Source organism: Tasmannia lanceolata, unplaced genomic scaffold, assembly GCF_043159265.1.
Source record: "Tasmannia lanceolata isolate RefF3 unplaced genomic scaffold, GAP_Taslan_0.1 ptg000013l, whole genome shotgun sequence".
Lineage (NCBI taxonomy): Eukaryota > Viridiplantae > Streptophyta > Magnoliopsida > Canellales > Winteraceae > Tasmannia > Tasmannia lanceolata.
In genome coordinates, this window is record NW_027518690.1 from 50466171 (window position 1) to 50491810 (window position 25640).

Here is a 25640-nt window from a genome sequence, read left to right on the forward strand (position 1 = left end):
TTCAAAGTGGAATCCTGCCAGTACACAAGCATATATTAAGTGCTCTAATCTTTCTATGTACAACAAATTCTGTATACACTAAACATAACCAGAGGTGAGGCAGCTAGTTCAGGAAACATGGCTCAATTCCTTTGTTCCTGAGGAACGACAGTACATTGCATTGAGTCCCATTCAAACTCTCCTTCAAAGTACACAAATGTAGTATCCACATCTTCTGTAAGAAAAGCATGGTATTTCCACTGAATGACAATAATGAAACTATGATACATCAGCAGCTCTTTTTTAGACAATTTCAGCTCCACCTGAATCCAACTTGGGGCAGCATAAATATATAAAAATCTATTGCACTTGAAGTGGCTGACTTTAAGGCCTTAAATGGTTGGAATGCCCTATAACAGATGTTGGATTTTTCTTTGACAATGGAGGTTGGCCTTTTCTCGTGCGTAAAGCAGAGAATAGCGGTCCAAACAAGCTCCCTCCACTTGCATCTTCTCTCAATATAGCAGCAGAAGGTGGAATGAAGACGGGTTCGGTTTTATAGAAGCTTAAGATGCGCAGGAAAGGCTGTCCACAACACTTCCAGAATGAAATAACAAAGAAGGCACGGGTGACTTGTTGGTGTACCACAGCACATAACAGAAGAACCAATCAAATCCTTGCAAAGAGCATTGAGCAAAAGCAAGTTGGGGAAGCACAAGACAGCAGTGACTTAGTATTATGCCTACCTTTCTCTCCATCCCTGCCACCAATGACGAGAAATTAAGAAAAATTAAATAGTGCCAGTTCCTCAACCAAGATTCAGCATTGACAGTCAAGTCATAACAATGTTTTGACAGCTTACCACACCATCCTGCAAAAATCTAAGCCATAGAATTTTCAACTCCTGCTGTATGGGCAATTTGATGTCACCTGAACAAAACTTCTGGCCCAGTTTAACCTCCATCGAGAAGGTATTCAACAAAGCTGGAGTTAATCTGTTCCAGTTCAGAATTTTAATATGCCCTTCATATTGGAAAACTCAGAGGGTCCTTTCTCATATTCTGTTCCAAGAATTTCTGATCTGGACCAGTTTTACAGTACCATCTCCACCACATGTAAGAAAACCATGAGAAAGGACATGGATATCTGTGACAGCAGCCTGCATTACAAGCACGAGACATCCATTCAATGAGGGAAACTTACCATCTTTTTAAAGCATAAGCAGCTGCATGGATGACTTGCAACTTTTCCAGAAGGTGAACCTATATCTTTCAGACAAATTCTATAAAAAAAATACCCGAACAACTCCACCAAAGCCTCGCGAACCCGGTTGGAGAAATGTGTGTCTCTCATGCATTTTTGACCAATGGAATATCATCTCACATCTTTTGGCATCCCAAAGTTTAACATCTCCATATTTACTCCCCGTCAAGATAAGGCTGGTATTGGGAATGGTTGATATCCTTACAACACTTCCTATATTTCACATTTAATTAAAATCATATTATAGGGAATTGAGATGATATGCTAAACTAAGCGCTCATAAAATAAGTCATGGGGATGTACCTAGGTGAGCTTTTGGTATATACCAAAGCATTCCATTGTGGTTTTGTTCACCAAATTTGTTTGAAGTCCCTGATTTCATATCATGTGTTGAACTAGAATGCTTATGTCTCTTAGTTCTCCCAGTTGCAATGAAACGGAAGTCATGCAATCCGACATCACCACCTTTTCCGCCAGTGACAATCAGGGGTGAAATAGAGCCACTTCCTATATCATTATCAAACACTGAAAGGGATCGTGCACCACCTTCACAATAACAAGCAAAAACATTGGAGCCATCAAAAGCTTGACATGGCATACAGAAACAAATAAGCACATGTAGAGAAGATTGTATCCATCAGACAAGATGCACTCTGTCAAGTGTGATGCTAAAGAATAAACACTCAAATTCTTTTCTTTTTTTTGAAATGGTATAAACACTCAAATTCTACGAAGAAAAAACAGCAAAAAGAATTATCTTCTTGCAAATTATGATCTGTAATCAGTAATTTTATTGCGTGTGAAAGAGCATGTCTCTTTCTAAATCTTTAGGAGTTGACCATTGCCGTGTCAGGCACCTCATGTGCATGTAGACACTTGAAACGCAAATCCATGTCCACAGACCATAGGCTTCCATATACACTTAACTGCCTTAAATGTGTTCTCCCATTCTTGCAAGAGCCATACAAAGACTGGAAGTCTAAATAATCATTTAGTTGAATAACTTGAACATGGAGATATGTCATTGTCAAACTATAATGTAAGACATTAGACGCTACCAACCAAAGAAAACCCAAAACGCTGCTCAAAATAGTAAGGTGTGCCTCCTAAACATGGAAGGGCAGGCAAGAATAAATTGTTTAGGTACATCTCCTAACACACAAACTAACTCCTGCATACGCTTTCAATAATGTAAGAATAAACTAGTTAAGTACATCTCCCAACACACAAACTTCTACTTACACTTAACTGCCTTGTCTAAATATTATTGCAAGCATCATACAAAACCTGGAAATCTGAATACAATTGTCTAGCGATGATGTAAGATGTTTGGCAAAACCAACTCTAAAAACCAAAATACTGATAAAAAAAAAAGCTGCAGGCCACATGTTATCAATGAAAACCTGGTCAGTCCCAGGTGAGCAATAGGCTTGATCAGTAACATAAGCATATATCTGGTCATCCATTTTAAAACCTGCATACCATGATGCAGAACTCTAGGCCTGGTTTGAGCCTTATGACAAGGGCACTTTTCAAAGGATTCTCAAGTTTCCTTGTTGAGTTTATTCAAAGGTACATTTGGACAAATTTATCAAGTTAACATCACAACATACAATTTGATGTGTGACATTTCAAAATGAGTAACATACCTTCGTGACATATAAGAGAAGCTTGAGAGGTGGCCGGTGGAGCCAATGTATCCCATATAACTACATTGACACCATTTGGACTATATCCAGCAGCAGCAAGTATTGATCCACTACCAGACACGTATGCAACATCTCTGAAACGAAGTGCCGGGGATTATTTTAAGCTATTTAACCATAAATCCAAAAAAAATGTGATATAAGATAACAACGAGAAGCGTCTGGCATAAACACTTTTTATTCAGTAGAATACGTACGATGCATGGCTGTTAAAGCATATTGATGACTCTGTGGGGTGGACATTGCTCCTCCCTCCGACCTCAAGTTGCCATGTGCATACAGTGCCATCTAATGCAGCCGTAGCAAATCTGTGACCATAATGTCCAAATCGCAAAGCTGATATTGATGCAAGTGCATATGGTGGAGGGACATTTGCAGCGGGCAATACACCGTAGGTTGCTGTAGCTCTCTCTTCACCAAACTGCACACATCATAAAAATGTTGATCTTTCTTTCTGTGGAAACTGATACAAAATATGCTAGCCCGGAAAAAAAAGATCACGAAAAGAAGTCTGCAATTACGTGGATCAACACCCAACAAAGAAAATCATCAGAAAATAATTAAGAAACCGAAAACAAGAACCAGACTGAAGCAGAAGTCATTGATACAAAAATGTTTGATCTCAGACCCTATATAGAAAGTCATTAGAAAATAATTAAGAAACTGAAAACATGAAACAACTTGTAGCAGAAGTCATTGATACAAAAATGTTCATAGTCAGCTAGTCCATGATTAGTAATTTGGTATCTGTCCTTTAGGTTCTGAATAAAGGAAGATCGCATCCAATAATGCTACACTAAAACTTACAGTCCTGTATTAATCTCCAAAATCTTAAAAAAAAGAAGCTACAACATACATATTTTCTGGATGCGAGATCCAACTAAAGTCTAATATGGTAGAACAAGAGAAAAAGATGAAGCTTGTTCCGACAGGAAACCAATCACCAACTTTGGTGAATAAGATCGACAAAAGGAGTGGTAGAAATTTTGTATTAATAAGAGTAGTGGGAGGAAACCAATCACGCCAAAACAAATTGTGCAATGTATTGTTGGGAAAAGACTTCGGGAACCAAAATGAAAAACGAAAGCAGGAAACACAGGATAAATAGAGGTGAAATGAGAAATGGGGAAGCGATGGAAAATCATATGGGAAATGTGTCAGAAACGTTTTAGAATGATAGAGAAACTCAGAAACATCAAGGGAAACACATGAAATACAAGGGAAATAGGAAATAAGTGTGTAGATTTGGATTTTTTTTTATTTTTTTTTGAATGGTAGCAATTCATTAAAAGAAGGGAAGACCGAGACAGTCAAGCCCAAAGTACAAGAGCGAGAAAGAGAAAAGAAAATTCAAATTCACGAGCTTTTACGCATAAATACATGCATTTATAATTTTTTCATAATTTTATTTAAATTAGAGGCGTATATGGATGATTTAGAAATATGCAAGGCACATTACGTACCTTCCAAAGGTAAACATGTGTATTGCTAGATCCAACCAGGAAAAAAGGCCGTGAAGGATGACTGGACAAGGCTCTTGTGCTTATGTTTTCAACTGTTGCTGGAGGATCAACAAACTCCTCAAAATCTTCATTTTCACCCCAGCCTAAGCCCGAGGCACCAATACCAGCATAACCTGGAATTCCAAATGCTCCGCCGCCTGTCATATCCCTCCCCGGTCTTGCCAAAGAACCTAGGCCAATTGTTGCACCACCCAATCCTAGGTGTGTCCCTTTCTTGACACCGAGACCAATTCCTGGAGAAACGAAGGTAGGAATTGGAGTAGACTCGCACCCGGCCCACCCATTCTTTGGCCAATCAGACTCTGACCAAATATACTTTGCCTGCTCTCTGATAGGTTCCTCAACTTTCCAGTTAAAGAAAATTAGTCCCTAAATCAAACAAACTTGAGTTAACATGACAAGGAGAAAAAATATACTTAACTATCAAATTTCATTGACCCATTAAACAAAAAGAAAATGAAATAGCAGTATAGCACCCAATGTTTAAACACCCTAACTCGGACATGGGCCCCTGCCAAATTTGTTCAGCTATGGCAGTGGTTGGGCCCAAGTTGAAAGAGTTTCATTGACTAGGATGGTTCTCCAAGTTTTTAAAGTTATTGACTGAATAAATTGGTATAAACTGAGTTAACTCAGCCGAATCAGTTATTGACCTGGCAGATTTCGCTTCTATAGGGCTTATGATCATCTTTTCGTAATCCTTCATATGGTTTATATGCCTTAGCTCCTCAATATAAGGCCACTTGGGTAGCAGACCCTGGCGCTTGTAACCAAATGATTGTGGATTCCAGTAAACTTTAAAAAATATACCATAGAAGGGAAAATCCATGATTCATTGGATTTTTCTATCCCAATTTCTCACAATGGAACTGTTGTTCTTCCTTGAACATCCATACCACCTATAGAAAATGTCCCAGTCATTCTGAAACTTAAGAAGAAATGTTATGTGTCACAGTAAATTATGGCTTCCAGTACAAGTTTGAATTGTCAATTAAATCCTCTCTTGTTAATAACTAGAGCAAGCAGCGGGGATCACTATTAAACTTGAGATAATAGGTCTAATCGATAGGTCTCTTTCTCGAAAAGAAAAAATGTTACCTTCCATAGGAAACATAGGCAAGAGAATCATTATTATTGTATTGTTTATGGGTAAATGTATAGGCATTATTTACAAATTTATTTCAAAAACGAAACCCAGTGGCCCCTCTGCTGGATGTCAACAATAGTGCATAAACTTTCAAAATTATCTGTTAACTTCAAGGGGGAAAAAAATACTGCATAAACTTGACAAGAATCCTAATAAAATTCTCAATTTCCATGGGTAATATGGGGTAGAGAATGATCAATATAGGTAAAGAGACAGGAATCATTAACTATTTATTTTAAAAATGCAACCAAGTTGACCAACTCTGCTGGGTGTCAACAAGGAAAGAAATGCTTCACGAACGTGACAAGAACCCCCAACTGTTCCCAGCATCCTCCTTTCCAGGTGGCAAAAAAATAGCAGTGGTTTAGAGTAAATGTCCTTTGTGTGTGTGAACACTGACCTTTCTATTGCTGGCAAGTGCAGCTTCTTGTTTATCAATGGAATTGACACACATTGCCTGCGAAAAAAAAAGTAAATAAAAGGAAAAAAAATCAGTAGCCTTGGAAAATAGAGTATAGAAGTAGCGGATTATAATAACGTATCATTTTAGATGTAGCGGATTATTAAGTACTTAACAAGAATCTGTGAACCAACTACGATCAACCTAAACAAGTATCAGTTGGTTTTAATCATATAAAATATGTGATAGAAGAAAGGATGTTGCAAAAATGATTCTCTATCCATTACAATCAATGTGTCACGCAGAAGATGAAAATAATTACCTCAAGAAGCTCCCCATTTCTCTTATATATCTCCTTTGGATTGTGGAAACAAGTAACCTCCCTAAGGAGGCTTGCTTCTTTCTGTCTAGTCCCCATGAAACTATTGCTGTCTGTAGACTGATTCCTAGCAGGTGATCCACCTTCACTACTAGAACTACCTTGATCAAGATTTATGGTGTCACAATTTCCATGCTCAAGCATGATGCCTTTATGTATATCAATCCAGTCCTTAGAAAGATCATCGCAAACAGAATCGAAGCAGTTTATTTTTTCATGTGCAAGAATTTCATATATTTCCTTGGGATCAACAGAGATCCCCCACAACATTTCAAAGAAGTACGCCCCATTTTCATTGCTAATCTGCAATTTGTCAGTTCCCTGACTTAGACAACTTTGTTCGGTTCTATGTTGAGACTGGCTGGATTCCTTTAACCAACCAAGCGTAGGTACATGCAAACCTTTCTTTACTTTCTGTCTCAGAAATGATGCGAGCTGTTTTGCAAGAGAGGTGGAAATGTATGCAAGTGTCCCATTTAACAACCTAGCCAAGAGCTCTGGAAACAACTTGACTGGCTTCAGTGTACTATCTACATTAGGTTGACAACTTGGAGAACTAGATGGAGAGGAAGAAACTCCACAGAGGTTGGTTGTAGAAGAACAACCTTCGTCAAGACCTTCTGTCATGAAGGTGTTTAACTGACCATTGGAGAAATCGGAAAGGCGGCGCCACAAACAAGTCCCAATGACTTGCCATCTTTCATCTTCTGGTAACAAAAGCACAATTGAGTCACCTTGTCCAGGTTGCCACTGTTTGGAAATGATATTTCCACCCCCTTTTCTCTCACCATTACTCAATCCATCATCAATCATCAACTCTGCAGTTTGATGCAATAATTTCTTCAGATCAGCAGCTGTAATTTTTGAAGGAGTATGCCCATCACGAAGCGCATCCAAGATGGGATGTATCATCAGAAGCCCTTTTGAATTCCTTTGAGACCATGCTGAGGCAAAGTAGATGCAATATTCAAGAAGATCAAGAACATTAAAGGCTTTAAGGGTGTAAACTTCCGTGAGGAAACCAGTACCATAAAGATCTAGGAGGGGTCTTAAAGTCCTCATTATGTATATGACATCCTGTACACAGAAATCCAAAGGTTGAAACCAAACTGATCCATTCTCACCAAATATATTTCTTTCAGGAGAAGCCGGTTTGAGGGACGCACAAGTCATTCCGCAGGAAACAATATATCGGGCAAGTAAATAAAAGATATCTCTGCCAGCTTTCAGAAGCATCTTGGCAAAAAGTGGATATAAGACGAAACTGTCAAAAAAATGGCGTTTATCTCGTGGATCTCCTCGAGCAATATAACAATGTAAGATGTGGTATCCAAGGAACAATAACCCATTATTGCAAGCATAGACCAAGATCTGTGGAAACAAAAATACAAGTGCCGCAATCATGAGAAATTTTGGCAAATAAAACATAGGAAATAAAAGCAGGGAAGAGACATTCTGTTCAGAGAAACGAACTACAGTACCATATTAATCAAATCAACTGGCTCCAATAAATACTTCTTCTGAAAAATTGAAAGCCCTGTGTTCAGCTTATCTTCAAATTTCTCCAGTAGCAGCTTATATTGATGAGTCTCATATTCTTTACTGCAAACAAGTACTACAGAAGATGCTAAATTGGGATCTGACAAGATTGGATGTTCCAATATCAATTTTGAAATGTACTGCATAGCTAAATCTAATTTAGCATGATATTCCATACGGCAAGCCACATCCACTGACATCCAGTTAGAAGCATCACCTAGGTATGGCCTTAGTATTTCACGAGGAGTGTCGAGCTTTCCAATATCTGATAAGCTGACTTGATTTTTGCCCTCAAGGTTCAATGAAGATGAAAGGTACTCCAAAGCTTCAAGCTTGAAATAAATGAGTCAGTCACAATGGATTTCTTACTTTCAGAACATTAACAACATAGTCCATTAAAAAACATTAACAACATAGATTTGAATTCAATGACCCGTACAAAGTCTGTGTATAATGTAAGTCCTAAAAGCTAATGTGCACAGACCCAAGGTTTAAAATTTCAATTTCGATACCGGTTTCGGACCTTGAAATTTCGAAATTTCGACCGAAATTTTGAAATTTCGGTCGAAATCTGGTACACAAATCGAAACCAATATTTTATTCAATATTTAATTTCAGCCAATATTAAATTAATTAAAAAAAAGACAGATTTTTTGGGTCAAATTTCAGAAAAACCGAAATTTCGACCGAAATCCCAAAATTTCGGCCGAAATAAATGACCATTTCGGTTTTGTGTGGTTTCGGTGTCGGTCTCCACCGAAATCCGAAATTTCGGTCCGAAATTTCAGATTTCGGTCGAAATTTTAAACCATGCACAGAACTCATCTCCATAATAAGATAAAGTTCTTCATTTGCGTTCAAAGCTGATGTAAGATATGTTAGCAAAACAACAAGAAGGAAAGAAGGATGGCCTAAAGAATCAAAAGCCATATCCAGAATTTATGAAAAATAAAAGCAGATCAGTCATAATCAGGTTAACATGCTTCTGGGAGTACCAAATCAGGTTCAGAGTATACATGTTAATATTACAACTATGCCAACTATGGAAGTATGAATTAAGAGAGAATATTATGAATATATTTGACCCCCTTAGGATCACCAAAGACTATGCAAAGAACTACATCTCTCCTTATACCTCTTAGAATTGATGCACATCTTGACCATGGTAACAATTAACATGGTGATTGTCAAAGCGCTCTATGTTTGGGGCCTTCCATGTGATTCAAGATAAAAATAACCACCTTTAATGTGACGGCCAATCCACAGATTTTATGAACTGACATCAGTGTTTGGTAATATAAGTGTGCCTGAAAATTTAAATATCATGCTCTATGCAGCTCTCTTCAAGCTTTCATGAATGTGCTAGATGAACTAGAATGTTTCCAGTGGAGAGTTCTATACTGTTGTCCCTGTCGTTATTGCTGAACAGTTATCTGGAAGGAGAGTTCTATGAGAACTCAAGACGCATGAACATATAGGTGCCTGTATAGTTGGAGGAAACCAGATAGGGACCCAAGGATTTATTATTTTGCTGATTTGTGTACAACAAGAGTAGCCTCTCACATGGGAGGCATCAAATGATTCAGATTCGGTGGTTATGAATCTTACCGTGAGTTCAAATGAGCTTCTACCATGGAAAACCCTGCTTTTAACACAATAATTAATGGAGTCCCTTTTTTTTTTGAATGGTAGCAAATTTTATTCCAAAAGAAAATCCCGAGATGGTCATCTACAGATTTTATGAACTGACATCAGTGTTTGGTAATATAAGTGTGCCTGAAAATTTAAATACCATGCTCTATGCAGCTCTCTTCAAGCTCTAATTTCATGAATGTGCTAGATCAACGAGAATGTTTCCAGTGGAGAGTTCTATACTGATGTCCCTGTCTTTATGGATGAACAGTTATCTGGAAGGAGTGTTCTATGTGAACTCAAGACGTGTGAACAAGATGGAGGAACCCAGATAGGGACCCAAGGATTTATTATTTTGCTGATTTGTGTACAACAAGAGTAGCCTCTCACCATTCTAAAAAAAAAAAAAAGAGTAGCCTCTCACATGGGAGGCATCAAATGATTCAGATTCGGTGGCTATGAACCTTACCGTGAACCTTACCGTGAGTTCAAATGAGCCTCTACCATGGAAAACCCAGCTTTTAACACAATAATTAATGGAGTCCCTTTCTCTTGAATGGTAGCAAATTTTATTCCAAAAGAAAAGACCGAGATGGTCATCCACATGCACCTTCATGAATCATGAACCCAGCAATGGGACATTTCATAATCTGGATGACAAAAAAATGCTGCACAAGATGGAATCAAGATGAAATGTAAGTGTGTCACTAATAAAGTCACCCATATTCCTATTTACTTGCCCAAAGTTGGAACTTCTTGGGACAATAGACATCACCATAGATGATATGAATGGAGTGGAGGACCCTAATTCTATAACCCTTGGGATAGGAAACTAAGGACACTCAACATGCCTTCCTCACTAAACTCTAAAACCCTAGATCTAAACTACTGTACACTGAACTAAACCTTAGAACTCTAGATCAAATCTTATTGCTCCAAAATCAATCAAAATCCCTATTGCTTCAGCTAGTCCCTTCGTGTATGAACACCTTGTTGGGATCCTCTTGGACTGTAGCACCCTCAGATTATTCTAAGAGAAAGATGTGTTACAGAGACTTTACATGAAGAAATTCTTATGTGGGCCGCTTCAGACTACTGTTTAGCCTCTATGTAGGCTAGTGTGGGTTACGGTCGAACTTTTCTGTGGGCAGTTGTGGAGCCTTTATGCAGGTTGTGGTGAAGCATTCTTTGTAGATTGTGGCTGGAATCCATTACTGTGGCTTCCAAGCCATTCCCATGGTTGTTATGCATTTCTTGTGTGGTTATCATTGCATTTTTTTAGGATGTTATGCTATTTATGTAGGCTGTTGTGCCTTTCCATACGATCTCATACCTTGGTGTGAACTGCTACTGCATGGTGATTCTCATGGACGGAATTACTATTTTTGTGTGGATTTCTTTCCACATTCATGGAGTTTTGGAACAGGAACATGTGTGTGTGTGTGTCAGGGAAGACTGCTGTGGTTGGTATCTGCCCATATGAAGCACCCCAAGTCAGTTTGAAAGTGCTTGTTTCAAGTTGGGCATGATGTTATCCATGCTCCAGGTTGATGGGTAGAGTTAAATTAGTGTAGGCCCATCATATGTACTTCAACATGTCTACTAAAGTTTTGTGTTTCTTTAAGTATTTGCTTTAGTTTATTTACCTTCGTCTGATAGGACCCACCATTAGGATGGCCCTAATGACATATTTTCTGAACAAATATGTAGCGGAAACACCTCTAAACTTCAGGTTCCTTAATCCATAGTTAGCTATCAAAAACTTACCCCACAATAGTTGTCATAGGTACCTTCTATTACCTTAGAACATTCTTTGGTTTCTTTCAATCCACACAACTCAAAATAATGTGGATGGAAATATGCTCCAAAAGAGCCCACCCTCTCAGAAAGTTTGGCCTCCGCCAACTTTGAAATAGCTCTTTTAGAGTCAAGAGGAAGATCCATGCCTCTCCAAACCAGCGCATGTCAGACTAAAGGTGTGGTCGAACAACTGTTGACGTCAATCATACCGGCCCTAAATGTTAATTGGAGGATCAGAACTCAAATAAAGGGGAGTAGCAGTCCTCTAGATCTAAAAACTCTAATACCAAGTTGCGATATGGCCTTGTAAATTACTCAAGGATGTGTATATAGAAAGTTACCCCAGATAAAGAGTTGAAGCCATAAATTAGTGACCAACTCTCTGCAAGAAGCTAATGTGGACAGACGTACATACAGAAGTTTGCAACCATTCCATTGACAACTCATGGCTCAAAATTTATGTAATTGATTCAAATAAATAAAATGATGAACAAACTCCCAAGGCATAGTATTATCTGAACGTGCAGCTAGCATTACTATTTCTGAAGGGTATGAAGAAGATGGACGACGAAACTAAGATCTTGCTAAATTCACCCTATCTTTTTATCCTTGTCAAAATGCAGGAGTTAAAGAGTAAGAACTCACAGGAAGTCCACATCTGTTCAATGTATTTGCAGTCATCAACGTTGCCCACCTAGCCAGATTTGCAGCCGCACATTCCCCAACAGAATTCCTCATGCTATTTTTGGCTGCTATCAGTGCACAGTATTGGCCGATATTTGGGTCCGAAAAAGCAGCATGATTGAATGGAATAGCTAACTTATTGATCGTAGGACCCATTTGGAAACCAAGCAAATTATGGAAAGAATCAGAATAGTTCCCTAATGCCCACTGCAAATAACAGGATAAGTTAATATTTTTTTTTTTTGGAATAGTTAAAAGGATAAGTTAATATTAACAAAGCAAAGGCTCTTCTGATGCCATGCCAGTAATTGCAAACAAGAAGTGCCCTCACTAAAGATGAATAAACTTTTACACATTCTCACACACCTCCAGAAAGCTCACAAGCCAATAATCTTTTTTCTCAATTGCGGCTGGAAGCAGAAAAGTTGATATAAGATGACGCTCCAAAGGCCCACCATACCCCTCAAGAAGTCGGCAAATTACGAGAGCAAGTTGCTCATCGCCAAGGTTCTTAGCACAGATAGTGACTGCAGATGAAGGATCGGATCCAAGAAGGAAAAATGCAATAGCAAGCTCCAGCTGATGTTTTCCCATTAAAACATAAGCGTTCTTCAAAGCAGCAGCCTTATTTTTTTCATCCTGAAAACAAGAGCTTAATGATAAATTAGACCGCAAAATGGATAAACAAGGAATTAATTTGCAAGACACTTTCAAGATTAGGCAAGCGTGCCAGTATCAGATGAATGCAGTAGTTTGACAGGAAGAAAATAAACTCTAGAAAATTATTCATCTTGGGAACCATTTAAAAGAGATACAAACTGATATAAAGACAAATTTAGGAGTTCACTGTGAAAGAAAACATGTGATGGAAATAAACCTCTTCGGATCCTGCTCATCAGCAATTTCAGGTCACATTGAGACCATAGACCATAGGGCCAGGGAATATATTAGAAAATTGTAGTACTTAGCTAATAAGTTTAATTGGTTATTAATCAGAAAAGATAAAGAGTTGTAGTCACACTGCTAATGCACCTTAGCAATGAAAGTAATCATGGAGACATTATACCTCTTTACTCTTGTAGTATACTGCCGTATTATTCATATACAGGGTTTTTCTGTCATTTATTTTAGTTTGGAACAGTGTTTTGCATCTTATTAAGGGTATTTTGGTAATTCTATGAGATTTAGTGATTAACAAAGAGGGGATTATTTGTGGAGTGATTTATACAGATCTAATCCATTTCTTCTTCTTCCCTCGCACAACTAGATGGTACCAGAGCATCGTCAAATTTGAAGCCAGATCCTCAAATATCAGGGCCCAAAATTCTACAGAACGAAGATGGGAAGGTAGACACCCATGATGAGCAAGTGAGTTTTTCACATATTTTCCTGCAGTTTTTTCCAGTGTTTAAAAATGTGGTTTCGACGCGGAACGCGGGCAAAGAAAATCCTTGTCGTCTAGAAGCGGACGAGGTAAAGAACGCGGTTGACGCGGCCTAGTCAGATGAGTTGTAATTATTTATAAAAAAATTTGTATGCTTGGAAATGATATATTAACCCCTTTTTTTCTTAGGACAGCCCACTCTAGTGTAAAAAGGTAGTCATAAATACACTAAAGGGGACTGTCAAAGAAAAAAAAAAAGTGGGCGAGTATATCACTTCTCTTCTTTATAGTTAATTTAGAACTTCAGATTTGAGTTACTTTACTGATATTTTCCTACATTTAGAAAGGAGAATATCAAAAAGGGTTGTGCTAATAACAATTCCCTTATGTCTTTATTATTTAACTAGCCGTCAAGTGGTATAACAGTTCCCAAGAAGCTCTCAATCAAACAGCCGAATGACAGTCCTGGGAAAGTGGGAGAAAAGCAAATGTAGAAATGATATATCAGCCCCCTTTCCTTACCTGGGCTACCCTCTTGTAGTATAACTGAGTAGCCATAAATAAACAGGAGGGGAGTGGCCAAGGGAAGAAAATGGGGCGTATATATCACTTCCCCATATTTATTATGAAAATGAGTTGCATCTTTCATGTAGTAAATAAGGGAATTGCTACCCAAATTCGCGTCTGGCTTTTGGACGTGAGAACAGCCACCTATGAATTAAATGAAGAAGACAAAATCTGTCAAAGTCATTTTCTTAATAAACTATTCATTTTTATAATAAACAATGGGGTTGTTGGGCAGAGCCAGTCATCTCCATCTCATTTTCTAGAAATCCGTAAGATCACAGTCACTCTTTGGTTTTTTGGAAAAACAATCAAAATAGCATTAAACAAGACAAAAAAGCATTTTATATTTTTTTATCAGCAACCCATCCTGCCCCATCCCCTCGAGTGAGGGTTCTTGCTTTCTACCTTGAATGAAGAAACCTAAGCATATTTACAGGTATGATTTCTGCCTGAAATCTTATCTTTTTTTCCCTTTTTTGATTGCGGGATGGTCGAGTCTAAGGTCACGAACCGGCGACATTCTCTGGCATTCCTCAAATCTAAGTAAAAAGCTTAGGTTCATGTTCGGAATCACCAAGACTCGGCCAAACTCGGCCAGGCTCAGCCAGACTCAGCCAGACTCAAAGCGGACTCGCCGAGTTCTTGACTCCAAAACGAGGCCATTCCATTTCTGTGTTGACTCGGCCGAGTTCCGAGCCGAGTCGCCGAGTTTTGAAACACTGGTTTTTTCCTAGTTTCTCCATATGGCTTATGTCAGTACTGTTATACGCAGTGTTTCAAAAATCGGACGTTGACAAGAACTCAGCCAAGGTAAAAGGGAGGCAACTCAGGAAAGTCAATGATTGACAGTCATAACTCAGGCAAGTCAAAGGAGTTTTTGATTGACTTGGCAGGGGAAAATGCACACTCAGGCAAGAACACGACCGAGTTATAAAGAAGCAGACTAGGAGGGAGTCAATGATTGACTGAAGGAGTTTCTAAACAGTGGTTATACTTGATGTCATCACCAACGAATGAGGCTTAAACACATGACAGACCACAATTATCAGAAGCTTTTAGTGATCATTGAATTGAAGACAATTGGTGGGGGTTCTGTCAACGTCTATCAAGAAAAAAAAAGTGAGTTTGAAGTGATTTGGTGTTGATTTGATTGAAATAATAATCTAGAACATAACATAAAAAGATTCCATGAATATCTGGAGTCGTAGAAGTGAAGATTAGTTTCTTATCATTCTAACCTGAGATCTGAAAGGGCTTCAAAACAAACTCTTTTTTCTTTTCTTTTATTTTTCTAGGCAAGATGGGACCGAACCTATGACCCACAAGGTCAAAACATCAATCACCTTCCTGTCGAGCCAAGCGCTCAACGCCCAAATCCTAACCTTCAGATCACATATCACCAGTACTTAAAAAACTCAAACTAAAATTATGAACCCTAAATTCAAATCGCAACCATCAAACTGGAGAGGATGAACTTTCACTTATGGTCCCAACCAATTCATATGTTCATTGCTGGGAAGTTTAAATCAGGATATATAAATAAGACACCCTTCCAAACTATGCGGTATGGGAAGGGAATAACTTCTGATTGCTGAGCTCAATTGAGACACATATCAGTAGGGGTTTACTTTTTTCTTTAACAGCAAAGGAAGTTTAATATAAGGTAATTCAAATGTATTGCGACAAAAGTAAAACTGAATTATTCCTGGAAGAATAATGTTGAAAGCATTCATCAGTGGTATCAAGAGATTGCTCATATCCAGCAGGGGAGAAATCGTGATTACTGTGCAACTTTCAGAACCAAGTAGGAAGAATTAAGTTAATATTCATGTCTTGATCCAAACCTGGTCTCAATCTAGACATAAAAGGAACAGACTAACATTTTTACAAACACACAAGAAAGAAATAGACTACCAAGTTACATCATTCTAGGTACCTTTGGATTATTTGAAGATTCATAGGCAGAATATCGATGTGATAGTCCCCATATTAGAAATTCTATATCAAAATGGAACAAGTGGAAACAGATACTTATTGTAAATAAACACAACAATGGAGATACCTGAAAATTACGTGAAAGAAATCCAACCAAAGGCTTGTCCTTTTCATCTTTGCTAATTTTAAAGAGTCCAGTTAAAACTTGAAGTCTACTCAATGCAATATATAGAAGAGCACAGTCCTTTGGATCCCTTTTCTTTAAATATTGTAATCTTGCTAGCTTCTCCATCTACATGGTCAAATGCTAGTCAGAAAATAAACAGTGCTCCAGCATGAAATAATAATATTTTTACATCCAAAAAAGTAATTGCACAGAAGAAACAAAACAGTGTATCTGTAATGTGGATACTCATTGGCAAGAGAACAATTAAGGATAAAAACTGACCCATTGATACCCTAGAACCACTGGCCTGAGATAGCATATTAAGCAAAATAGTATTCCATGAGAAGATACATTACCCACTACACACCAGAAGTGCAATAAAATTTAAGGATACTTTAAAGTTTAAACATCAATAAACAAATCCTAACAATGTGTCCAAAAACTGAAACAAGAGGCACTTCAAGACAAAGCTGATGCAATAGAAATTTGTACAATAGATCGAATCTAATGATAACTTCTACATAAATAATATTAGGTTTATGAATTTTTTTTGAGATTATATTTAGGGGCCGTTTGGATATGCGGATTTTAGAATGAGGTTTCTAAAACCTGGTTTTCTTACTTCAAATCCAAGAAACGCTGCCAGGACAGCATGCAGCAGCCTGATCATGAACCATCTTTTACACTGTTTTCAAACTAAAAACCTGGATTCTAAAATCCGCGTATCTAAACGGCCCCTTATTATATTCCTTATGCTAAGTTCAATTTTAGACTAACCAATAACAAAGAAAAGTAATGTATATACTAACCTTTGTTCGCAACTGTGCTGTGTTGGTAAACCAATATCCGACACCGAATTTTCGCATTTCCATCCAAGAAGGTTCGTTAGATAGAACAGAACTAAACAGATTGTCCTGACAATCAGATTGAGATGCCCATGCAATCAAACAAGAGTCAACATCCAACTCTTCTGTGGCAGCCACTCTTCCAAATTTCCGGAGAAAATATAGTTGTTGAAATCGTACCGCAACCCAAAACCTTGACAGCAGTAAAGAAATAAATTACATTTCATAAGTGGAGCATACTGAGATTGATATGAAATATGAAAATTTCTAAGGACCCAAACCCTTCACATTTTTCCGGCCTCCCAGTTCCCACACTGACACTAGGTATGGTGACTGAGGCCATTGATCTGGCAGGCCACTACCTGTAAGATCAAGACTGCCAGCTCATAAAGAATGGATGATCCCAAGTTCCTAACCCCCCTTGACCTGAAAGAGGCTTTTTAGGGTTTTCCCACTGAAAGGCGACTACATGCATTTGCAGACTGTGATTGAGGTGTTAGGATCATCCTTTCCCCGTGGGACCGGTGAATCACCATAGCATAGGTATATAAATAATTACTTCTAAACTGGCTTTTCTATCTGTGCATTAGTAATACAATAACTAATAAAGTAATAATAATAATAGAAAATATGTAAGACAACCAAGTGACTTGCAGCTAAATAGCACAAAGTTAATATTATTTGCATATCAATTTTGAAGAAAAAAAGGGACTATTTGAAACAAATGTACAAAGCTTTGAAAGTGCTACCTTTCAAAAAAAAAAAAAAGGTTTTGAAAGTACTCTCCTAGTTTCATACCTTTAGGTCAAATTGGTAAGCAGATTACTCCGAAAAAGGTTTTGAAATGTGTAAGCTAGACTAGTTATACATGAGGCATGTAGTAACGCTTTACAAAGAATGACACTCATTTGCCAAATTTACAAGCTTGTTTGCCTTTGAGTGTGCTTCCTGGTGAATATGTGGAATATGTACGGATTCGCCCACTCAAAAGCTAGCAAGAATATAATGTGTCTCCTAGTATCTATAGAGCAAACATCAAGTAGGGAGGCGTCCCCCCTTCAACCATCTGATGGTGCTGATGGAGTCATGACGCCTCCTCTCGAAGGTTCAAAACGTTCCACAGAGCAAATACCTCCATCTCAGTCATGTTCGTGATTCCAGTTCACCATTAGTAGCAGGGATCTCCTAAGATGTTGCTCCCACAAGAGTCCCACTGTCACCACTTCCACTTCGAACCTATTTTCATTCATCTAGCCAAGATATATCCACTTCTACCATGAATCAGTTTCCACCAAGGAACTCAAATCAATTCCATGCCCATATGTAGTTGTTGTCATTTCCAGCTCTAGTTATTGTAAATATGCATGTCTCTTACATTTTATTAAACATAATTTATTTTTTTTTGGAGTGTTAGCACTATTTCATACAAATGGTTCATAAGGCACTCATACTCTTGCTTTCTTTCTTGTTTTTTTTTTTTTTTTGAACTACTCCCCAACCCCTCCATTCCTGACCCTTGCAACTACGTCTGCCATGCACGCACTTCATGCAACTAAGGACTCATCAGCCAAAAAAGAAAATCACCTCATTGTGCTATTAAAAACACGTACCACCACACCACCAGCTATCATTTTTTGAGTCAAGTGATCCAAATGGCTGTACTAGATATCTCAGCAAGAAAACTTATCCTGATCCTTAGGGGAATAATAGTTAAATATTCACAACTTTCACAAAGGTAATAGGCTCACCAAATTGAAGTATCATATCATCCCAATTTTGAGATGAACTTTCCAAGCCTTGAGTGCAAAGCGAGTGTGAAGTCAGATTCTAGCATAATATTTCTTTTAACTCTATAGTTTTTTGAAATGGATGTTAAAGAAGTATATAGTTACCAAAATAGAAAGGACAAATCCACATTACACTGCGCATACCTGTTTCCATCTATTGCCACAGTGACATTCCAATGAATGAAAATACTTAAATCAGCTTCAAATTTTATATTAGCTTAAATGCCTTTGGCAACCAGAACTTGTTTAATTCTCATGCTAAGTCCGATAAACCAGATAATCATATTCCATATACCATCAAAAGATAAGAATAGAACTAACAAAAAGCATGCCATATACACCTCACAACCGATTAAATCCTAGAAATACCTTCTGCCAGGTTCATCAAAACTTTCATAGGTAGAAGCATGGTGTGAATCACTGACTTCGCCTAGAAGATCTAGTATTGCAAGAAGTTGGGTTCTCTCCAGGTTAGTTATTGCCGGTATCTCATGGGACTTCTCCAGAGTCCTAATGAAGCCAGCGATCTCAGATGTTCCTGAAGTGGAAGTGAATATATCCTCAGGTGTTTCCACATGCTGGAATAAGCTCCTCTGGAACTGTGTACCAGATGTCTCCGAAGATGCATCTCTACCCCACTGTAATCTATTATCACGTACATTTGAGGACAAAAAATCCTCAAAATATTTGGACAGTTGGATCTGCAGAATAATATGGCAAGCTTTTCCGAAGTTATAGCCCTTTCGACAGGTACGAGAGGTCTGATTAGAATTAAGACATTCCACAAGATGACGCATAGCAACATGTGTGTGTTTCCGATTCCCTGAAAACAGTCAAGAGTTGGATACTGTAAGTCCAAAGCACGCCATCCAAAAAAAAATCCAAAGCACAGCTATAATGAATAAATATAAGCTTTGTTGCACACTAACTTTCCTAGAATAGTTCTGAAACAAAGAAGAGTTACAAAGGTATAGAAGAATTAATTTGTAGTCTAGGAACCAAACAGACAGTAATACCTGTGTTCTCAGCACTAAAAGCTGGAATTCTAAGGAAATTATAGACATGTCATGTAGTTTTTGTTTTCATGTTGTGTCCTTAGTGTTATAGCATGAAATTTGTGTCTGTATGGTCTTTCCATAAAACTAATAATGTCATGACCTGTGATTATGATGTATTATAAAAATAAAAAAAATCCATGGCTACCTGAATGCAGACTAATAAAGAGTGCCTCCGGGTGATAGATGGGCAGAGATCCACATAATTTCTCCAATATTTCTAGAATGCTGTGTAATCCACCTTTTGTACCAGTATCATATTGCATTTTAGACATAGATAAGCAGAGACTGCAGAATCCGTAATCACTTTTCATGCTGACGTTTGCAGCTGTTAACTTGCATCCATTACTCACCACATCCATCGATAATTCTTTAATATTACACAAGTCTCTGTCAGTACAAACAACAAAATCGATATCTTCATCTATTTCACCTATAAAATGAGCAGGCTGACCTTTGGCACGTTTAGGGTAGAACTTAGGTTGATGTTTCCTCTCTGTACAGAATGCCCACTTACTAAAAAGACAAAAATATGTATCATGAACAAGAATGGGAGTCACCCTGGGCCCCCATAGAAAGTGTCTAGCAGTGGGTGAGAAATGACCAATTGCAATACAAATCCAAGTATGCCTCTCCAATGATTTCTCTGATTTTACCGGAATCTGACCAATGCACCTTTTTTGGGCGTATATGCGCAACTCATTTTGCATGCAAACCCCAAGCAGTGATTGGCCATTCCCTACAACTAGCCACTCCAAAGAAATAACAACCCCATCCAGGGATATATTATCTGCTAGCAAAAAATTCCCAGCACTGGTAAGGCATATCGATTCCCATATTTGAAGGTTGTGGACCCTGCCAGGACCCCCCATGCTAATGGATGCAATCTTACTTCCACAACTAGACAAAGAAATTGCACAGACAGGGCCCTGATGTGGAGTGAACATACCCACAAGCTCCCAGGGTAAGGGCACCGGCTCAGAATGTGCAGTGGAAGAATCTGAAGGGGGAATCCTCCATAGTTTCACACTACCATCAGAGGAGCCTGTGGCCAAATGATATACAGATGCATCTCTATGCAAACCATTGGAAGATGTCCATTTCTGTTGAAAAGATGGCATCAAATTATCTGGACAGGCCACAGCAATGCTAGTAACTTGGTCAAGGATTTCAGGATCCGGAAATATTGATGAGCAAAGGTCAACAATAACATAATACCTTCTGCCAGCAAAATTACTTTCGTATCTCTGAGCTTTAGATGTGGCAATGTTTCCAGCAACAAAACTACAACCACAACTGCTTCCAGATAAATCATCTGAGTGCAAGGCAACTTTCCATGATAGAACACGAAACTCCTTCAGCCATATAACGAACAATATGAAACTATTAGAAGTGAAACTCTGGCTGCAGGTGGAAGGTAAAGATGTAGCAAAAATATGGTCAGGGCCATTTCTATGAGTATGAGTAGTGACGGGGATCGTACATATCTTGTGGCATGAGGTGTTATCATTATTACCTTCAGAAGTTGTAACTATAAAACAATCAGTTCCTCCAGAATGCCCCATGAGAAGAAGCCGGTCCTCATTTAGAATAGAAGGTGCCCATCTCAAAGTCGAATATTCAACACTTGGGGACAGATCTTGTGTACTGACTTTACCTATAAGTTTCCATGTAGGATGAACCAGTGTTGGGATGCCCAAAATGGAACTGGAAATGGTAGAAAGAGACCAGAACAGAAGAAAACCATTAGAATCCAAAGAAACAGCAACCTCAACTTCATAACCATAAGGATGCACAGCAACATGTAAAATATTTCCGGTGTGCCCATCTTGATCCAGATGGCCAACTGCTAAAGATGATAAACAGTTCTCCTTGCTAGGTTGGTTTAGAGATCCATCCTCCGCATTACTTAATGATGTACTGTGTAATTGTGACCAGGTGATGGTATTATCAGGCAATAACTCAAGCAGAGAGCATATGGTTGGGGGACCAAAGACTCGACTCCTCGAAATAACAGCTTTCACAAAAATAAGTCGGTTTTTAGAATTTAAATTGTCGCTATTTGGACAATGGCCAGTTTTGAGATCAAGCAAATCTTGTTTCTCCCATAAAGTTACCCGTGGGAACCGTAACGGGGAGATGTCATCAAGGCAATGGATAGCCCAGAAAGTAAGTGACGTCTCTGGACCTACACCAATCAGCCACTCACACCTACCAACTGTCTCATACTCAGAATCTTCTGTTGCAAAACACTGCTTAACCCCTTCACTTGTAGCACTCAGACCCCGGATTTCCATTGCCCATGTAACAAATGTATCTATGCCGAGAGTACCCTTCAAAAACTGGTTTATTTCAATTGTTGCTGTTACATGGAATGACCGCCTCATCTTCTGATCAATTACGTCCTTACCAGATTTTTTAGCCCTCCCACTATCAATCTCACTCCACAACCTTACAGATCCATCAAAGCAACATGTCAGCAGCACATCCCTTCGTGGATGTGAAGGATCTTTCTTTGATTGTGTTATAATTGATGGCCTCCATTGAACCATTGAAACAGGCTGGGGGTGGCACAGCTCAACTTTAGCGAATCCAGATTTTTCACCACCATAACACACTAATACACGTTTGCTTGCCTCCCTAGACAGAGAGGATGTTTCTTCAAAATGATGTCCACTGGAATAGAGCAACCCATGAGCCGCTGTTGCTGTGGGCCCTTCAATAGACCAGGTTGTAGAGACCATAGTTTGAGGTAGTTCTGGTCTCGACTTCCAAGCTACTTCCCAGGATTTGTTATTCTTTCTCCACAAAACCACCTCAATGCCTGCTGCAATTAATCCATCCCCCGATTCTGTCCATTTTATAGCCTCCACTGTGGAAGATTGTAAAAGTCCTGCAATCTGCCTCCAACAAAAAGAACCTGTGAACGTGAGACACAAATTAGTTTGACGATATCTAAAGATATAAGAAAGCAACTCAAAATGCTTCCAAAGTAAAAAGTATAACCAATCAGCAAACCCATGTATGGTTTTCTCCATAATGAACTATTAAATCACGTGAAATGCCGATTTTGCACATCACCCAACACACACTAACGAAAAATAAAAAATCTAGTCAGTGGCTGTCTCATTGATATGCTCCTAGTATCATGTGGGAAACATTAACCACCAAGTAATCATAGATGCAGCAGATATCCCAATGGATGGTTTTCATGTTTCAGAAGGCCCACGTAATCTTCTCGCTCCTTCAAAAGACCTTCTTATGAGTATTAAAGAATAGCACAATCCTTTTTTTTCCTTAAATGTTATTCTATAATTCTTTGCATCCTCTACATTTCCAAAATTATCTTTCCTTTGAAAAATATACTGTTTCAAAATTATGTTGCACAAATATTTCAAAGAGGATGATACATGCTTATCAACTATCGCCAATATGGTATTCCAATATGCCTTATAAAATCATGAAATGGAATGAGTATCTATAAGAGTACTTATTGCTAAATATTTGAGAAAAATCATAGTAGATATTCAAAAGTCTGAAAAGGCTAGATGGTCTTCTCATTGGGATGCAAGGATTCATGTCTGGTGCTAGCTCTTCACCATGTTCAGTTTACATGGAAAGTAAAGTGCATGGGTACTAATTGAGGGCTTGAGAGTAAAATGCATGGGCACTATGCGCAGAATCTAATGAAATACTGTCACATTTGCTGTAATTTGGGCCATGTGGAAAGAACGAAGCAGCAGCTGCTTTTAAGATAAAAAGATACTTTCAGCTTGCCTTCTAATGAAGATAAAGATGGTGATGATTGATAGGGCCAGATGTAAGAAGAATTTTTGGGGTATCTCAGTAATGGAACTCTTAAAAACTTGCAAGAACTACCTCGACTGCAACATTCGAATGAAAAGATTATGGGAGAACGGAAACTACCCCATCTGAATATATCAAGTTAAATTTTGACGGATGCTCTAAAGGAAATCGCAAACCTGCAAGGATTGGCAGAACCTTAAGAGATGATGACCGGAATGTTCTTATCAAGTTTTTTAGGCTAATTGGGTGGACTAATTGTAACGAATATGAGATTTGTCCGCTGATAACAGGACTGCTTATTTTTGCAAGATATGTATGAAGGGGGGCTTATAGTAGAAGGTGCTTTGACAAAATGTCATATCTTGGGCAGGAAAGGAGAATTGAGGCCCTTCGAAATTGGCTTCCCGTATAGATGAAAGAGTGGACAGATGTAAGGAAAGGGGTATAGCTTTTCGCATGTCCCTATAATTGCAAATGATATGGCTGACAGGCCCACAAAGAGCGGTATTGATAGGACTGTAATACACATTCAGGCAACCTCTGGTTGATAACTTTCTTTATTAAAACTTTCTGGGTTTTTTTTTTTTTTTTAATGGTAGCCGATTTCATTACTAAAAAGGACCTAGATGGTCAAAAATAAAAGATGCAATACAAATATAAGATTAGCACTTGGAGCTACTACAAATAAGAGAATCAAGGTGGGAGAGAATCAAAAAGAGCCAAGGATTCTTTAGAGACTCCTTCTCTAGAGTGAAAATGCTCAAACACAACTGAAGATGAAGCCATCCAATCTTACATTTCGTTGAAGAATCTGTCAAAAAGCCAAAGGTGTTTCTGAGACCCTTTTGAGCCACGGGATAATGTTCAAAGAGTCCCCTTCAACTACCACATTGTCCCAGCAATCTCTCACCAAAAACTTTAAACATTGGTGAACTGCCCATTAAAACTTTCTGTCACTCTCTTCCAAAAAAAAAAAGAAAATTGGACCATGAGCTGGGTGAGTCGAGGCTGCGTAGGCAATTATTGAGTTGAACAAGTGATACGTGTTGTATCAGCAATCAGGGAGAGTTTCCAATGGCTCGAACAAGTCAAGGATCGATAAGGTGATCATATGGCATAATTCAATATATTCTATCACGCATTCTATATGCTAGTTAGAGATCCTAAACAATGTAGAATCGCATCAACTCATTTCCTATAAAGTGAACAATAAGTATCGCTCATTCAGCTGATCACTCCTCAAGAAAAAGAAAAAATCTTCCTTTGTGTGTGTGTGAAAATTAAACAGTTGAATTCCTTTTTGTACCAATCATCAACGCATCTATTCAATTTGCATTTCCATCACTTCAATTCTCCATGGAATAAAGTTTCACAAATCCTCAAAAATCATTGAATGTCGCATACCTGTGGCATTTCCAGGATCCATAGAATACAAACAAATGGAATTCTCCGAAGCCGCCGCGATCTGACCATCGGACAGATGCGAGGGAGACCAGGCAACCGCTTTTACGAAGGCGGGGCCACCTCCGGAGCACGGCGGCTCAATCACTTGACGAAAAATAGGACCAATTAGGGTTTCCTCCTGAGATAGAGGAGAAGGGAAGTGTGAGATTACGAGTAATGAAGACGCGCCATAAGCGATCCATGAGAAGCCACGGAACTCTGGCAACCAATCGATGGCAGATTCAGAGCGATTGGGTGATGGAGGGATTTGGTGAGATTTGATGAGTGTTAGTGGCAAGAGATCAGAGATATCTTCGGTTTCCGTGGGGTTTTCTTCTTCTCCCGTGGCGGTGTCACTCCCACTGGTTTTCCCCTGCATTTTTTTTCCTTCTTCTCTAGAGATGGGAAGAGGGAAACAACACGAGCAGGCCTATATATATATATAAAGAAGATGGAAGGAAAGGGTGCATTTTTATACGGTGTCCGCGCGTACATGTGACTACTCGGGGAATAAAAGTATAAAACCTCGATGGGGCCCTACGTTTTAGGATGATCCAAACTGTTCATTTGTTAGGCTCCAATTTAATCCTCACCCTCCC

At 38.6% G+C, this 25640-nt stretch overlaps 1 protein-coding gene across 1 annotated transcript; it reads right to left on the minus strand.

The window, feature by feature from the left end:
- Nucleotides 1-107: 107 nt before the first annotated feature.
- On the minus strand, nt 108-25441 carry LOC143890504 (transducin family protein / WD-40 repeat family protein). Its single transcript, XM_077395217.1, has 17 exons — nt 25003-25441; nt 19940-22711; nt 19106-19559; nt 16914-17142; nt 16066-16230; nt 12419-12691; nt 12014-12259; nt 7879-8268; nt 6341-7768; nt 6019-6075; nt 4412-4840; nt 3146-3369; nt 2892-3025; nt 1546-1788; nt 1277-1455; nt 842-1138; nt 108-739 (listed from the first exon to the last, which is right to left on the minus strand). The coding sequence occupies exons 1-16, from the start codon at nt 25418-25420 to the stop codon at nt 1034-1036; spliced, it is 7746 nt and encodes a 2581-aa protein (XP_077251332.1). The 5' UTR covers nt 25421-25441; the 3' UTR covers nt 108-739; nt 842-1033.
- Between the last annotated feature and the right edge of the window lie 199 nt (nt 25442-25640).

What these genes read in the sequence shown, in the direction of transcription:
- LOC143890504 (XM_077395217.1), bottom strand. Translation starts at nt 25,420, where the DNA reads ATGCAGGGGAAAACCAGTGGGAGTGACACCGCCACGGGAGAAGAAGAA. An exon ending in GAAATGGGGAGCTTCTTGAG is followed by an intron (nt 6,076 to 6,340) that starts GTAATTATTTTC and finishes TTTTTTTCGCAG; the next exon opens with GCAATGTGTGTCAATTCCAT. An exon ending in GCTTTGGTGGAGTTGTTCGG is followed by an intron (nt 1,139 to 1,276) that starts GTATTTTTTTTA and finishes CTTGTAATGCAG; the next exon opens with GCTGCTGTCACAGATATCCA.